This window comes from Heterodontus francisci, chromosome 43 (assembly GCF_036365525.1).
Source record: "Heterodontus francisci isolate sHetFra1 chromosome 43, sHetFra1.hap1, whole genome shotgun sequence".
Taxonomy (NCBI): domain Eukaryota; kingdom Metazoa; phylum Chordata; class Chondrichthyes; order Heterodontiformes; family Heterodontidae; genus Heterodontus; species Heterodontus francisci.
This window is the reverse complement of record NC_090413.1, coordinates 9,427,547-9,444,875: the sequence shown is the minus strand read 5'-3', so window position 1 is coordinate 9,444,875 and position 17,329 is coordinate 9,427,547. Positions and strand designations below refer to the sequence as shown.

Genomic DNA, 17,329 nt, shown 5'->3' with positions numbered 1-17,329 from the left:
GATGCTGCCTGCCAGAATGTAGAGGCTGTTGGAATTACATAGACTGTGCAGTATAGAAACAGGCCATTCGGCCCAACTGGACTGTACTGGTGTTTATTCTCCATACAAGCCTCCTCCCACTCCTCTTCAATGGACTTTATCAATAAATCCGTATATTCCTTTCTCCCTCCTTCATTTCACTGTTTTCCTCCCTCAGCCTCTGCACTGAACGGGCTTCACATCATCGGGTGATTTCAACCTCCATCTCAACTCGTCTTGCTCACTTTCCTCTGAGTTTACTGCTCTTTTATCCTCCCTAAGTCTCTTCCTGTATGTAAACTCCCCAACCAATATTCACTGTCACCTCCTTGACCTTGCCATCTCACTTGGTCTTTCTTGTCCAATCGTATCAATTACAGATAGTAATCTCTGATCACTTCCTTGTATCACTTTCCAACCGCATCCCCCTCCGACCGCCCCAACCCATCCTGGAAAAAACTATCCCCAATTCACTTACAACTACGATTTCAAAATCTCAACTATCCAGTCTTTGGCCCTCCATTTGCCTCAATATTTCTGCAGCGACTGATTTGCTCTCCCCTCCACCTTTGATTCCTAATCCCCAGTAAAAAAGATCAGTCTCTCTCACCCTTGCCGTTCCCCCGGTACGGCCCTCATCTCTGCTCCTTTAAGTCCGTAGGAAGCAGACTTGAACATATATGGCAGACAACTCGTTTAGCCATTGTTTAGCTGAACCACTTAAAACACCATTGAGTCTTGCTCTTGTCTGCTAAAACTGCTCACTATTCCAGGATCGTCCTGGAATGCAAAGATAACCCCCAGTTTCTTTTCTGTACTGCAAACTGTCATCTTAAACCCCTCTCCCCTGTCCCCTCCACTCTCACCTCCAATAATAAGTGCAAGGAGCTCATAGACTTTTTTGTCACTAAGATCAAGATCATCTGATCAGCTGCTTCTGTGTCCCTCCCTTCCACAAGCCCACCTGGCCAAACTTTCTATAATGCTTGTCCCCTGCCCTAGCCCTGAACTTGCATCTTTCTCTAGTCTTTCTCCTATGTCCCTTCATGCCCCCTCTGAGCTCAACTTGTCCATAGGATCCACCACCTGTTACCTCGATCCTATTCCCATTAAACTGCTGATCACCCAACTTCCCCTCCTGGTCCCCATGTTAGCCGATATTGTAAACGGTTCTCTCTCTTCAGGTGTTGTCCCTCTCTCCTTTTAAATTTGCCCTCGTCACACCTTTCCTCAAAAAACAACCCTTAGCCCCACCATCCTTGCAAACTGTCATCCCATCTCCAATCTCTCTTTTCTCTCCAAAGTCTTTGAACATGTTGTTGCCTTTGAAATCCATTCCAATTTTCCCAGAACTCCAGGTTTGAATTCCTCACATCAGATTTCCACCCCTGCCACAGTACCGAAATAGCTTTCATCAAGGTCACAAATGACATCCTGTGTGATAGTGACAAAGGTAAACTTTCCCTCCTTGTCCTTCTAGACCTGTCTGCAGCCTTTGACACAGTTGACCACACCATCCTCCTCCAACACCTCTCCACTGTCATCCAGCTGGGTGGGACTGCCCTCACCTGGTTCCATTCTTATCTATCTAGTCATAGCCAGAGAATCATTTGCAATGGCTTCTCTTCCTGCTCCTGCACTGTTACCTCTGGTGTCCCCCAGGATCTAACCTTGGCCCCCTCTTACATCTTGTCTATGTGCTGCCCCTCAGTACATCATCCGAAAGCACAACATTAGTTTTCACATGTACTCTGATAACACTCAGCTCTACCTCATCACCACTTCTCTAGACTCCTCCACTGTTGCTAAATTATCAGAGTGTTTATCCAACATCCACTACTGGATGTTGTTATAACCAAGGCAGTAGTAATGCACTGTTAATTCAGTCCCACTACTCCACAGGCCACAGCATGTTAGTAAAGCTTCCCACCTACAGGAAAATAGCTAAATTAAACACTCTATTTGTCCCCCAGAATAAAGCACACCAAACCAGGTTTCTTTAAACAACAACAAAATTAACTATTTATTAATAAACTAAGTCTTAAACAATAATGAGATAACTCTATATATGAAAAGATTTTATAACTCCTTATTCTTCCTAACCCTCATGTGCACACACATACATTCAAAAACTGGTTAACTGGAGAAAAGGGCTTTTTTTGGTTTACTACTGTTTCTTAGGAATAATAAAATAATTGGGTCTGTCATGGTCTGATAGGATATCTCCATGTGTCCCGGAGTCGAATAGGCAGATGCCACTGGAAGTCTCTCTAGCCAAGGCTGATGAACAGTCTGTGATGGATAGGCATTCAAGGCAATTTGTCTATAGCAGGCGATATACAGATCTTTCAGCAAAGGGTGTAGCAAAAGGTCTACTTGGATTTTGAAGTAGCAGTTGAGCAATAGAAGCTTTCTTGAGCTTTCAGGATCTCCCAAAGCACAAGGGGCAAAAGGAATCACTCTTGAGACAGGGATTCTTCAGAAACTGGAGGCAGTAAGAATCTGCCACCTTTAAAAATGCAGGGCTTCCTTTCTGCAAATGAATCTTCCTCCACAGAGAGCAGCAACTCCTCTTTTCCTGGGTCTTTTCCTCTCTCCAGGGGTCTTTTCCTCTCTCCAAGAAGACCACGGCCACACTTCAAATGTAGGATTTATTTCCAAGAGATGCAAGTCTTCTTTTACAGAGAGTAGGTCTTTTTATCTGGTCTGCAAAACAGGTCTAGCCAGCTCCCTGCATGCTGCTCGTCCAGGCCACACTTCTTTCACAATGCAAAGTGAAACTAAACCCACAATCAAGTTATGTGACAGTCATAAATCTTCTTATCATTTCCCTGTTGAGCTGCTTGGAAACAGGTGCCTTGCAGTCTGCACACACTCAGTTCAAACACCAAGTTTCAGCATTCAATGTTCACAGAAAAATCCTTTTTCTCAGTTTTTAAAACACACCGAATTCTAAGCTTTCAAACAGAAAAAAAAGCTCTTGTGACCATGTGTAGAAATTTCCTCCAATTAAATATTGGGAAAACTGAAGCCATTGCTTTCAGTCCCTGCTCCAAACTCTGTTCCCTAGCTACCAGCTCCATCCCTCTCCCTGGCAACAACCTGAGATTAAGCCGTTTGTTTGAATCCTTGGTGTCACATTTGACCTTGAGATGAGGTTCTGACGTCATATTCATGCCATCACTAAGACCGCCTATTTCCACCTCCATAACATTGTCCCACTGCCCCTGTCTCAGCTCATCTGCTGCTGAAACCCTCCTTCATGCCTTCATTACCTCTAGACTTGACGATTCCAAAACACTCCTGGCGAGTCTCCCATATTCTATTCTCTGTAAACTTGAGGTCATTCAAAACTCTCCTGCCCATGTCTTAACTCGCACCAAATCCTGTTCCTCTATCACCCCTGTGCTCGCTGACCTACATTAGCTCCCAGTCAAGCAACATCTTGATTTTAAAATTCGCATGCTTGTTTTTAACTCCCTCCATGTCCTCGCCCCTCCCTATCTCTGTAATCTCCTCCAGTTCCACAACCCTCCGAGATATCTGCACTCATCTAATTTTGGCCTCTTGTGCATCCCTTATTTTAATCGCTCCACCATCGGTGTCCGCACCTTCAGTTGCCTCGGCCGCAAGCTTTGGAATTCCCTCCCTACTCCTCTCTGACTCGCAACCTCACTTTCCTCCCTTAAGACACTCTTTAAAACCTTACCTTTTTAACTGGGCTTTTGGTCATCTGACCGATATAGCTCCTTTTGTGACTTGGTGTTATACTTTGTTTTATAATGTTCCTGTGAAGCACTTTGAAATATTTTATTCTGCTCAAGGTGCTATATAAATATGGGTTGTTGTTGTTGATGTACTTGTCGAGCTTCTCTTAAAAACATCTATACTATTCACCTCAACTACTCCATGTGGTTCCGAATTCTGCATTCTAACCACTCTCTGGGTAAAGAAGTTTTCGTCTGCCTCACAAGTGGAAACATCTTCTCTATGTCTACCCTGTCAAACCCCTCCACTGTTTTAAAGGCCACCATTATCCCTCTCCCTGGATGCTGCATGGTAACAGACTGCCCTCCACTACAACAAGTACGGATACAAGCTGAAAACTGCATTCAAAGTTATAGTGCATAACTAGACACTGCAATCTGCACATTAACTGCTCAATGGTTCATATTACATTGAGACACTGCAGTAAAATACTCAATGTGGAGATCTGTCATTGTTTGTCACTGAAGTTAAATTCATCACCATTCCCAAGAGCAACAACTTGCATGATCACAGTCCTTTGAAGATAATAAGTGCCCCAAGGCACTTCTCACGAGTGTTATTAAACAAAATTTGACATTGAGTCACACAGGGAGATATTAGCTTTTAAGCAGTGTTTTAAAGGTGGAAAGAGAGGTAGAGAGGCGGAGTGGTTTAGTGCTTGGGGCCGACGGAGCTGAGGGTGCAGCCACCAGTGGTGGAGTGATTAAAATTGGGGATGCTCAAGAGGCCAGAATTGGAGGAGGGCAGATATCTCAGAGGGTGGTGGGGCTGGAGCAGATTACAGAGATAGGGAGGGGCGAGTAAATGGAGGAGTTTCTCGCCCTGCTCCCTATTTTATCTCCAAACACTGGAGTTTAATTAGAGAAGCTGGGATCGTTCTCCTTCGAGCAGAGAAGGTTAAGGGAAGAGTTAATTGAGGTGTTCCAAATTACGAGGTATTTTGTTACAGTAGAGAGAGAGAGAAATTGTTTACAGTGACAAGAGGGTTCTTAATTGGAGGACACATATTGTAATCGGTAAAATAAGCCAGGAAGGAGATGCAGAGATTTTTTTTTCCCCGGCGAGTTGTTGTGATCTGGAATGCGTAACCTGAAAGGGTGGTGGAAGCAGATTCAATAATAAATTTCTAAAAAGAATTGGGTAAGTACTTGTAAAGGAAAGATTGGCAGAGCTATGGGGAAAGAGTAGGGGCAGTGGGACGAATTGGAAAGCTCTTTCAAAGCGCCAGCACAGGCTTAGACGGATTGAATGGCCTCCTTCTGTGCTGGAATGATGAGTTGATCCTATGATAAGTGCATTGTCAGAAATGCTTAAATGAAGTCAATTAAGGAAAATAAAAATTCATATAAAGCAACTGTAGGTTGAACGTGAGAAACCCCTTTGGGTGAATTTGGAGACTTAAAGATGCAGTTTGGCCAATTAATTGTAACTTCCCTGGAGCCGAAGAAATTGAATTTATGACTGCTGGACTCAGGAACCATCAACTTATCTTAAAAAGGTCCTGCCTCAAGTTAATTTACAACCAACTTTGAAGAAAGTACCGTTCTGCCAGTGTGACTGTTATTCATTCCACACTGCACAATATTGCTATTCAGAGACCTAAACTTGGAGGAGGTGGAGAGTGAGGGAATGTGGAGAAAGAGGAAGAAAATAAATAGGAGCAGGGGTGTAGGGGGAGGGTAGGAGGAGGATATGGAAGCAGAAGAAAGGGAGGAAAAGGAGGAGGAGGGACAGAGGAGGTGATAGAAGAGGAAGATCAGGAAGAGGATGAGGGGTCGAGGATAGGAGAATGGAAGAGGAGAAAGACGAGGAAGAGGAGGAATCACCAGATAATCTGGGGAGAGCTCCTCTGTTTATTTTCAAATAGTGCCCTGGGATCTTTTACATCTGCTAGGGCAGGTGGGGCCTCAGTTTAATATCTCATCTGAAAGACAGAACCTCCAACAGTGCAGCACTCCCTCAGTACTGCACAGGAGTGTCAGACTGGATTCTGGGCTCGGGTTTCTGGAGTGGAGTGGGAGGCGAGAGGTTAACCCCCTGAGTGACAGCTGATACATTAGCTGAAGATAAAGACTCTCCAGTAACCGTCAGCCTTGATTTCTGCTTTGCCGCCAGGGATAGGAATACCAGAAGCAGACAGGTCGACACTGAGAGCCACGTTCACTGCGGGGAGCGGCTTGAAGGTTAATGTCTCGGGCTCATTTTGAACAATCACAGGGATAATCGGGCAATCGCAGAGATGTCAGTGTGAGCCCTTCATCCCACTAGAAAAGCACTGCTGCTCCGTCCAAAGTGTTGGTTATGGCACCAGCTCCTTACACACACAATCCTTCATGAACCACAGGGACATGTGAATGTGAAAGCAGTCAGAGACCAGCCCACGTGATCAGGCAGTCCAATGCCTGTTTCCAGCTGGCAGTTCCAATTCCTTGCTCTACTCCAATGCTCTGAGACTGTCTCCCTCTTCAATCCCTGTCCAGGGCACACAATATTTCGGAAAGACAGACAGAACGGCAAAGGAGGAAGAGTAGCTTTGATAATAAAGGATGACATAAGGACAATAGTGAGAAAGGATCTGGCCTCAGAAGATCATAGAAACATCGAAAAAATAGCAGGAGTAGGCCATTCGGCCCTTCGAGCCTGTACTGCCATTCAATATGATCATGGCTGATCATCCAAACTCAGTAGTAGAATCATGAAGTAGAATCAGTACGGGTGGAAATTAGGAATAGCAAGAATCAGAAAACACTGGTGGGAATAGATTATAGGCCCCCTAACAGTATTTATACCGTCGGACAGTGCATTAAACAAGAAATTATTGGAGCTTGTAACAAAGGCAATGTAATAATTGTGGAGGACTTTAATCTTCATATAGACTGGAACAATGAAATTGGCAAGAGTGGTCTAGAAGATGAGTTTGTAGAATGTTTTCAGGACAGTTTCTTGGAGTAATATGTTGTGGAAACGACTAGGGATAAAGCTATTTTAGATCTAGAATTGTATAATGAAGCAGGGTTAATTAGTAATGTCATAGTAAAAGATCCACTGAGAAATAGTGAGCTAGTACCATTGACCTCCATGTTAAGTTTGAAAGTGACATACTCCAATCGCAAACAAGAATCTTAAACTTACTGTTCCGGTCAGGTGAGAAAGGGGTTTAGGTGTTCCCTCTCAGCCTTTGCCTGGTTTAACCACCGCCCCCCCTCCCCTCCGCCACCCCCCCAGTGAATCCTTGTTCACTGCTTTCCAATTGCAAGGCAACTAAAATCAAATCAGACAAGTTTTCTTAGATTTTAACAAGAAAGGTGGAAGTTTATTAACCTTAAACTATAATTCAGTTAACGACTCCGAATACATGACGCAACCATGCTAGCATGCATGCGTGATAAACACACACGCAGATAGAGACAGAAAAAGTAGAAAGAATAAAGGGGAAACATTTGAGGTAATAACTGGGTGTAGTTACAGTCTTTTGAGTTCAATGTGGAGTCTTTGGTTGCCGGTAAGTCTTGCTGTTCGTTGGGGCCCAGCGCACACTTTAACTTGTTTCGATGTAGGAGTCTTCTCTCTCTTGATGTTTAAGCGACTTCAATGGGTCTGGAGGTTTGTGAGAAAGTGAGAGAGAGACAGCCAGGAGAGAAGCCCTCTTGTTCCAGGTTCAGTTACAATCTACTGTCTGTCTTCAAACTATCCTGTGTGCACAATTCAAAACCAGACCTGGCCAGCAGGTTAGTCATATGACTCACTGTTAAACAAACTCCTGTGTTTGTGGATTTCCAAGCTCTCAGTTGAGGGGGCGGGTGGGGAGGTGGTGTAGTGCTGTCTCTTACCCCGACAAGATGTGGATCACCATTGCTCAGCCCAATCTCTGTTAACTGAATCAGTGAGCAATTCTTTTATCTCTCCAAGCACTGTCTCTTAGTATTCAAGTGTTTTTCCAGCCCAATGTCTGGCGATCTCCTTAAACAAGTAATTTCTTCACTCCAGCAGCAGTTTAATATTAATGTTCATATGATGAAATTAATATGCCTCATACTTGGCAGGTGGGGATCTTCATGACACTTAATCAAAGTCAATTATGTAGGTATGAGGGGAGAACTGGCTCATATAAATTGGGTAAATAGACTAAAAGGTATGGTGGTAAATGAACAGTGGAAAACCTTTAAAGAAGCAATTCAAAATGTGCAACAAAAATACATTCCTTTGAAAAACAAAAACTCAGCAAGTACGACCCATCAGTGGCTCACTCAGGAAGTTAAGGATAGTAGATTAAAAGAAAAGGATTACAACGTTGCATAAAAGAGTCACAAGTCTGAGGATTGGAAGTGTTTTAGAAACCAGCAAAGGGCCACCAAAAATTTGATAAAAAAGGAAAAAAATATATTATGACGGTAAACTAGCCTGTAATATAAAAACAGATTGTAGGAGCTTTGATAGATATAGAAAAAAGGAAGAGAGTAGCTAAAGTAAACATTGGTCCCTTAGAAGCAGTGACAGGAGAAATTATCACGGGGAATGAGGAAATGGAAGAGGCATTGAACAAATATTTTGTGTCTGACACAAGTTCCATACCAGAAATAGACAGTAACCTAGGGGCTAAAAAGAGTGAGAAAATTAAGGAAATTAATATCAGCAGGGAATAAGTATTGGAGAAACTTAAGGGACTAAAATATGACAAATCCCTGGGACCTGATGGGATCTGAAGAAGGGTCACTGACCTGAAACGTTAACTCTGCTTCTCTCTCCACAGATGCTGCCAGACCTGCTGAGTATTTCCAGCATTTCTTGTTTTTATTTCAGATTTTAAAGGGGCTGGATAGGGTACACGCAGAGAGATTGTTTCCACTGGCCGAGGAATCAAAACAGGATAAGGGGCCGATCATTTAGGACTGAGATGAGGAAAAATTACTTCACTCAAAAGTTTGTGCATCTTTGGAATTCTCTACCCCCCACCCCGTACACCCCTACACCACATGTACACCCCTTCACTCCCTGTACACTGTCACCCCTGTATGCCATGTCACTCCCTGTATACTCTGCCAACTCCCCGTACACCCCTTCACTCTCTGTACACCCCGTCACTCCCTGTACACCCCACCACACCCTGTACACTCTGTCACCCCTAATGTCATGTCACTCCCTGTACACCCCATCACTCCCAATACATCCTGTCAGTCCCTGTACACTCCATTACTCCCTGTACACTCTGTCACCCCGGTACGCCATGTCATTTCCTGTACACCCCGTCACTCCCTGTACACCCCGTCACTCCGTATACACCCCGTTACTCCCTGTACACTCTGTCACCCCTGTATGCCATGTCACTCCCTTCACAAGCTGTCATATCATGTACACCCCATCACCCCGTAAACTCCGTCACCCCTGTACACCCCGTCACTCCCTGTACACCTTATCACTCCCTGTATACTCTGTCACCTACCCCCCGTACACCCCATCACTCCCTGTACACCCCGTCACTCCCTGTACATCCTGCCACTCCCTGTACACTCTGTCTGCCCTGACACAATGTCACTCCCTGTACACCCCATCACTCCCAATACACCCTGTCACTCCCTGTACACCCCATCACTCCCAATACACCCTGTCAGTCCCTGTATACCCCATTACTCCCTGTACACTCTGTCACCCCTGTACGCCATGTCATTTCCTGTACACCTCGTAACTCCCTTTACACCCTGTTACTCCCTGTACACCCTGTCACCCCTGCACACCCTGTACACCGTGTCACCCCGTACACTCTGTAGACTCTGTAGACTCTGTCACCCCTGTACACTCTGTCACCACCCCCCCCCCCCAGTACACCCTGTCACTCCCTGCAAACCCTGTCATTCCCTGTACACCCTATCACCCCCTTTGCACCCTGTCACCCTTGTACACCCCGTCACTCCCTGTATATCCTGTCACTCCCTTCACAAGCTGTCATATCATGTACACCCCATCACTCTGTCACTTCCTGTACACTCTTTCACCCCCTTTACACCCTGTCACCCCCCTCTACACCCTGTCACCCCGTACACTCTGTCACTTCCTGTACACTCTGTCACCCCCCCTGTACACCCAGTCATCCCCTGTACACCCTGTCACCCCTCTCTACACCCCGTCACCCTGTACACTCTGCCACCCCTGTACACTCTGTCATCCCTGTACGCCCTGTCACCCTGTACACTGTGTCACCCCTATACACTCTGTCACCCCTGTACACCCTGTCACCCCGTACACTCCGTCACCCGTGTACACCATGTCACCCCCTGTACACCCTAGCCGTTGTGTAACTCAGGGCTGACACCATTTCTGATTATTCATTCTGTTGGGTCCTGAGGTCAAGTACCAATCCAGAGACATGAGCACGAAATTTAGGCTGACTCGCCAATGCAGTACTGAGGGTGTGTTACACTGACAGTGGTGCCATCTTTTAGATGAGGTGTTAAACTGAGGTCCTCTCTGCCCTCTCAGGGTGCATAAAAGATCTCATGGCACTGGTTCTATCCTGTCCCCTGGCCAATATATATATCCCTCAATTAACAGTTCGATAAAGCAGATTTGCGGAGACTGATCTCAGAGCTGTTTGTGGGATCTTGCTGTGTGCAAATTGGCTGCTGTGTTTCCTACATTACAACAGGGGCTGTACTGCAAAGAGTCCCGAGGGTGTGAAAGGGGCAGTTTAAATGTTCTTTCCTTCACTCCCTAAGCTAGGATGGAGAGTGGAGGAATTGCTGGTCCTGTGGGATGGTGGAACAGGAGGTGGGGGTCGGTGACCGGACTTACATCAGAGAGGTGGGTTTTGTGGAGGATTTTGGAGGCTGGGGAGTGAGGATCTAGGAAGAGGATCCACAGAGTGAAGGTGTGGTGACTGGAGGCTCTGCTAGTAATGAAGAAGGGATGGGATTGGGAGGGCATGAGATCGACCCAAGAAACTGAAAGACAGAAAGGAAGAAAAATAAAATGGCAGCTAAAGAATGTATGTCTGCCTCTCATAAGATGATGATCAGGTCTCAATTTTACAGTTTTGGATATTTGTCTGTTTTATCTCTTCTGAATAACTAACCAACACTGGCTTAATGGCGTAACACCGGCAGTCTTGCGGTTGGCCCATGTGATGAGCTCTCCATTCCCCAGGGTCCCTTCTCTCATTCTGTGCCCAATTCATCTCTCAATATGCCAGCCACATTTATTCATCTTAAATATACCACAAGCTTCAACCACATCAGCACCAACACTTGCGGCATCTCCAGGGCGGGATTGAGCTTTGGTCCTCTGCCCAGCTGTGTTGAATTCTTCCTTAGTATGTGGTCTGGCCTGATTTTGGCTTCGGACCTTTCCCTAGGACCCTGCTGTAATAATTGAAGTAACTGCTGCATTTGACTCGTTCCTCTTAAAGGTGTAGATTTTCTATCTTTTCTTGTTCGGGGGCAGGAGATTGTCTATGACACATTTTTGCCCCTTTCAAAACAATCTCAACAAGGGAGATCCAACTTTGTGTTGCAAATCTGATTGGCTCTCCCTATTCATCTTTGATCTCTCCCTCTTTTAGTAAATATCCCACATGTTCCCTTAGTGACCCTGAGCTCCGTACAGCACAGATTTGTTTGAGGAAACTAACCTGGCCAATCAGGAGGGAGAGACAGTAGTGGGGATGGGAGCAGGAAGCGACTGATTGGTTGGGTGGGCAATCATATATTGAGCTGGATGCCCAATGGATTCAGGGTCTCTCAGCTTCTCCAGCAGATTATTCACCGTGAGAGGCAGTGATAAAGGGTGTACCATTTACCAGCTGTGGGAAGATAGCACAATAGCTGCAGCTGAGTGGAGCCACGTTGCCGTGAAGGGATTGTTTCCTGTGCTCGCTGATAATACCAGCTCATACCTGGAGTCTAGGATCAACCAATGGCTCACTTGCCACACCTGGTTTTCAAAGTCTTCTGCTCAATTTGTGACCCTCCCCATCAGTCCCACCCTCACTGACCCCTACTCACTGCTCACCCCCAGTTAACAGATTTGACAATCCTCATTCCTTGTTTATAAACCCCTTCACAGGCTCACTCTCTCTGACTCCCGTCACCTCCTCCACCCCCACACCTTAGATTCTGCACATCTCTCCCTCAACACAGCCATGGATTTCTCCTAATGGGTGGAGGAATCGAATGCCTATAATGGGCAGCTTGATTGTGTGGGTTGACTATTGTTGGAGGCCAATTATCTCAGCCCCAGGACATCACTGTAGGAGTTCCTCAGGGCCATTTCCTAGGCCCAACCATCTTCATCACAAATGACCTTCCCTCCATCATAAGGTTAGAAGTGGGGATGTTCACTGATGATTCCACAATGTTTCGGTCCATTCAGAACTCCTCAGATACTGAAGCAGTCCGTGTCCGCACTGCTTGCAGCAAGACCTGGACAACATTCGACTTGGGCAGATAAGTGGCAAGTAACATTCACGGCACTCAAGTGCCAGGCAATGACCATCTCAAACAGGAGAGAATCTAACAATCTCCCCTTGACATACAACAGCTTTACCATCACTGAATCCCCTATCTGGGGGTTACCATTGACCAGAAACTGAACTGCAGTAGCCATATAAATACCGTGGCTACAAGAGCAGGTCAGAGGCTGGGAATTCTGCGGCGAGTAACTCACCTCCTGACTCCCCAAAGCCTGTCCACAAGTCAGGAGTGTGATGGAATACTCTCCACTTTCCTGGATGGGTGCAGCTCCAACAACACTAAAGAAGCTTGACACTATCCAGGATAAAGCAGCCCGCTTGATCGGCACCCATTCATTACCTTCAACATTCACTCCCTCCACCACCGAGGCACCGTGGCAGCAGTGTGTACCATCTACAAGATGCACTGCAGCAACTCACCAAGGCTCCTTCAACAGCACCTTCCAAACCTGCGACCTCTACCACCTAGAAGGACAGATGCATGGGAACACCACCACCAAGCCACACACCATCCTGACTTGGAACTATATCACTGTTCCTTCACTGTCACAGGGTCCCTTCCTAACAGCACTGTGGGTGTACCTACACCACAAAGAATGCAGCGGTTCAAGAAGGCGGCTCACCACCACCTTCTCAAGGGCAATTAGGTATGGGCAATAAATGCTGGCTTTGCCAGTAATGCTCATATCCAGTGAATGAATACAAAATAGGTGGTGGGTGAAAGGACACACCTGTAGTGAGCAGGCTGAGCTCTGGGTGTGCAACACCTCCGGATCCGACTTTTCCATATGAACTCCGCCCAGTTTGATCAGTGACGCCCCAAGTGTAATTAAAGGGGAAGCTTCCCCAATACCTGCATCATCATGGGAACGCTGCAGCCTGCTCCCAACGAGTTAACATCTGAATGCTGCCACATCCACCCATTCCAACATCAATAAAGCTCGGTCATTTAAAGGGGCACTCCCCTCACGCTCACAAAAAAAATTGTTTGACGATCTGATTTGTGTGGCGGACGCTGGTGGGGTAGGTGTTTCTTCTTGTTGAGATGTGTAATGTGACGAAGTGTTTCTTTGTTACTTGGATCAGTGCATTGAGATGAAGGCAAGGAAAGTGCCTTCTTTGTAAGAGAATCTTGGCCCCTTCAAAGGCCTCTTTGAGGTCAGAACCACATGCAGTTAATAGGATGACATAGGACCCTCCTGATTCACATTGTTCCCTGCAGCTAGAAATCTTTCCAGTGCCTGAGTTTGTATTGGGTATATTCTGGCCCATCTTTTCTGTGAATTTTGCAGCTGCAGTATTGTATTGTGCTCCTCAGAGTCTGATATCACTTGACTCCTTTACACAGAAGTTACAAAACAGAAACTGGACATTCAGCCGAACCAGTCCATGTCAGCATTTACCATCCACACGAGCAAATAGTTCGAATCACATTTACTCGCCCCGTTCCTACACCCATCATGCATCTATCCAATCGAATTGGGCGGCAATTTGGCTGTTAGCACCATCACGGAAAAACATAGTTCGACCTACTTTATAAAATAAAGTCAAGTTTTCTAAATGCTGGTTGCTAGTTGGTTATATGCAGACTAATATTGTGGGCAATGTGCCAGGTATCTCCACCCTGTGCCAGCGCAGAATGTAATATTGCAGGCAATGTACCAGGTATCTCCACCCTGTGCCAGCACAGAATGTAATATTGCAGGCAATGTGCCAGATATCTCCACCCTGTGCCAGCACAGAATGTAATATTGCAGGCAATGTGCCAGGTATCTCCACCCTGTGCCAGCGCAGAATGTAATATTGCAGGCAATGTGCCAGGTATCTCCACCCTGTGCCAGCACAGAATGTAATATTGCAGGCAATGTGCTAGATATCTCCATCCTATGCATGCACAGATTGTAATATTGTGGGCCATGTGCCAGGTATCTTGGCCCCGTGCCAGTGCAGAATGTAATATTGCAGGCAATGTGCCAGATATCTCCACCTTGCGCAAACTCAGACTGTAATATTGTGGGTAATGTGCCATATATCTCCACCCTGTGCCAGCACAGAATGTAATATAGCAGGCAATTTGCCAGATATCTCTGCCCTATGCATGCACAGATTGTAATATTGTGGGCCATGTGCCAGGTATCTTGGCCCCGTGCCAGTGCAGAATGTAATATTGCAGGCAATGTACCAGGTATCTCCACCCTGTGCCAGCACAGAATGTAATATTGCAGGCAATGTGCCAGGTATCTCCACCCTGTGCCAGCACAGAATGTAATATTGCAGGCAATGTGCCAGGTATCTTGGCCCCGTGCCAGTGCAGAATGTAATATTGCAGGCAATATGCCAGGTATCTCCACCCTGCGCCAACCCAGACTGTAATATTGTGGGTAATGTGCCAGGTATCTCCACCCTGTGCCAGCACAGAATGTAATATTGCAGGCAATGTACCAGGTATCTCCACCCTGTGCCAGCACAGAATGTAATATTACAGGCAATGTACCAGGTATCTCCACCCTGTGCCAGCACAGAATGTAATATTGCAGGCAATGTACCAGGTATCTCCACCCTGTGCCAACCCAGACTGTAATATTTTGGGTATTGTGCCAGGTATCTCCGGCCTGTGTCAGCACAGATTGTAACAGCGAAGGAAATGTGCCAGGTGTCTCCGCCCTGTGCCAGGGCTTTGGAATATCTCAGGAAATGTCCAGGTATCTCCTCCCTGTGCCAGAACATTGAAATATCGCAGGCAATGTGCCAGTAACTTCACCCGGAGCCAGTTCAGACTGTAATATCGCAGATAATATGTCGGGTATCTTCACCCTGTGCCAGCACAGATTGTAATATTGCAGGAAATGTGCCAGGCATCTCCGCCCTGTGACAGGGCATTTGAATATCGCAGGCAATGTGCTAGTAACTTCACCTTGGACCAGCGCAGGCTGTTATGTTTAGTTTAGTTTTAGTTTAGTTTAGAGATACAGCACTGAAACAGGCCCTTCGGCCCACCGAGTCTGTGCCGACCATCAACCACCCATTTATACTAATCCTACACTAATCCCATATTCCTATCACATCCCACCTGTCCCTATATATTTCCCTACCACCTACCTATACTAGGGGCAATTTATAATGGCCAATTAACCTATCAACCTGCAAGTCTTTGGCATGTGGGAGGAAACCGGAGCACCCGGAGGAAACCCACGCAGACACAGGGAGAACTTGCAAACTCCGCACAGGCAGTACCCTGAATCGAACCCGGGTCCCTGGAGCTGTGAGGCTGCGGTGCTAACCACTGCGCCACTGTGCCGCCCTATATCGCAGACAATGTGTTGGGTATCTCTGCCCTGTGCCAGTGTGCTGGAATATCGCGGAAAATGTGTCGGATATCCCGGCTCTGTGCCAGTGAGGATCAGAATATCATGAGCAATGTGCCAGGTAGCTCCCCAGCGAGTCAGACTTACAAAACATACCCAGACAAATTCAACTCGAGATAAAACAAACGATTTCCATTCTCAAGCCGAGTAACTACAAAGTTATATGTTACTGAAAGCCCTTGACTACTTTAAGTCTTAGCACAAGAAAGTCTGATTCTCCCAGTCTATTTGATGAGACATTAGCACATGTAAGTTATAGCAGACTTTCTAGCATTACCTCATACGTTACTATAAATGCTATTGAACAGTCAGGAAGCCATAAATTAACTGGCTTTCCCCCTTTTGCACCCCTCAAATTTGCAGACTAAGAGTAAGAGGAAAGGGTGCTTTAAGAGTCCTGTTTCAGTCAAGTACAATTTTAACATATTTAAGATTGCAAACAGAATTATTACATTTTGCTTTCAAAAGTTTTGCATTGTTGTAACGTCTGTTTAAAGTAATTTTATACTTACAGTTTTACCCTGGTCTCTGAGCACAATCGCTCTGAAGAGTTTTCCAATAAGTTTCTTTCTCTCTCTCTGAGTCTGAATTAATAGGTGCTGGTCAGTATCAGATGTGAAAATCTTCAGGCAATAACTGCTATTTTACACATGAGTGTGTTCAGTCTGACCATTAACACAAAGGATATCACACAGGCTTGTTCCGATCTATTTGTCGATTCACACTGAGTCACCAAGCCCTGTTTCTCCTTTGTTTCCCAGTTTCTTCCTCTAGCCAGTGCTCTCCTGCCACTCCTACTGAGTGATGTACCCGTCTGTTACACAGCCCCACTATCCCACACCAACTTCGTAAATTCTTGGGACTTTAACGACTTCTGGAAGTTCTTTTACTGGCTTTGCTTTCCAGCTGTTAGGAGAAAAGTTTTAAAATGAACTTAAATTTCCAACATACCCTTACATGTTGTTGCAGTCACAATCACCTCGTGTCTGTATAACCAGCTCCTCCCTAACTGTGGCAGCAATGTGTACAACTGCAAACTGCAACTCACTAAGGTTACTTTGATAGCTCTTCCTGGACCCACCACCTCCACTATGGGAGAAGGACAAGGGTAGCAATGCCATGGAGACACCACTGCCATCAAGCTCCCTCTTTGTCACATACTATCCCTGAGTTGGATATCTACTGCTGTTCCATCAACATCATTGAGCACTCACTCCCTGTGGGAGCACCAACAGCAGTGGGTCAACAAGATGGTCCAACACGCACTTCTCAGGGCAACTAGGGATGGGCAATAAATGCCAGCCTTGCCAGCGACACCCACATCCTGAGAATGAATTAAAAAGAATCAGATCACGTTGTAACCATGTAAAATGTTGGGTCTGGATGAACTGCACAGGCCCAGATATAAAACCAGGGATGTTACATTCTCTTGGTACCACAGTGGGGAGTGCATTTACCTACTGAGTCACTGGGGCGCCCCTCTTCAGACTCAGCAGGTCCATTTTCCCAGAGATGATCAGTATCTCTTCATATTTTACCCATTTTCTCATTCATGCGCTGTGGAATGTTCCAGAATCAAGTGTTAATCTAGGAGTTGCAAGCACGGTCACAGAGAATGTTCCAGAGTCGCTGCTGCTGGAAGCCTCACTTGCCGATGGTGAAAATGTGGCTGTGTTCTGCCCTCGATTATCTGCCCCTTAATGAGTCAGCACCTGAA

The 17,329-nt window shown here is 45.9% G+C and overlaps 1 protein-coding gene across 1 annotated transcript in view; it reads right to left on the bottom strand.

Annotated features, from left to right (window-relative positions):
• Positions 1–16,750, bottom strand: part of LOC137355640 (asialoglycoprotein receptor 1-like) — a 117,780-nt gene extending 101,030 nt beyond the window's left edge. The window contains exon 1 of the mRNA XM_068021015.1: positions 16,564–16,750. Coding sequence (XP_067877116.1) covers positions 16,564–16,750 — 187 coding nt within the window. The remainder of the gene's footprint in view (positions 1–16,563) is intronic.
• Positions 16,751–17,329: the final 579 nt, after the last annotated feature.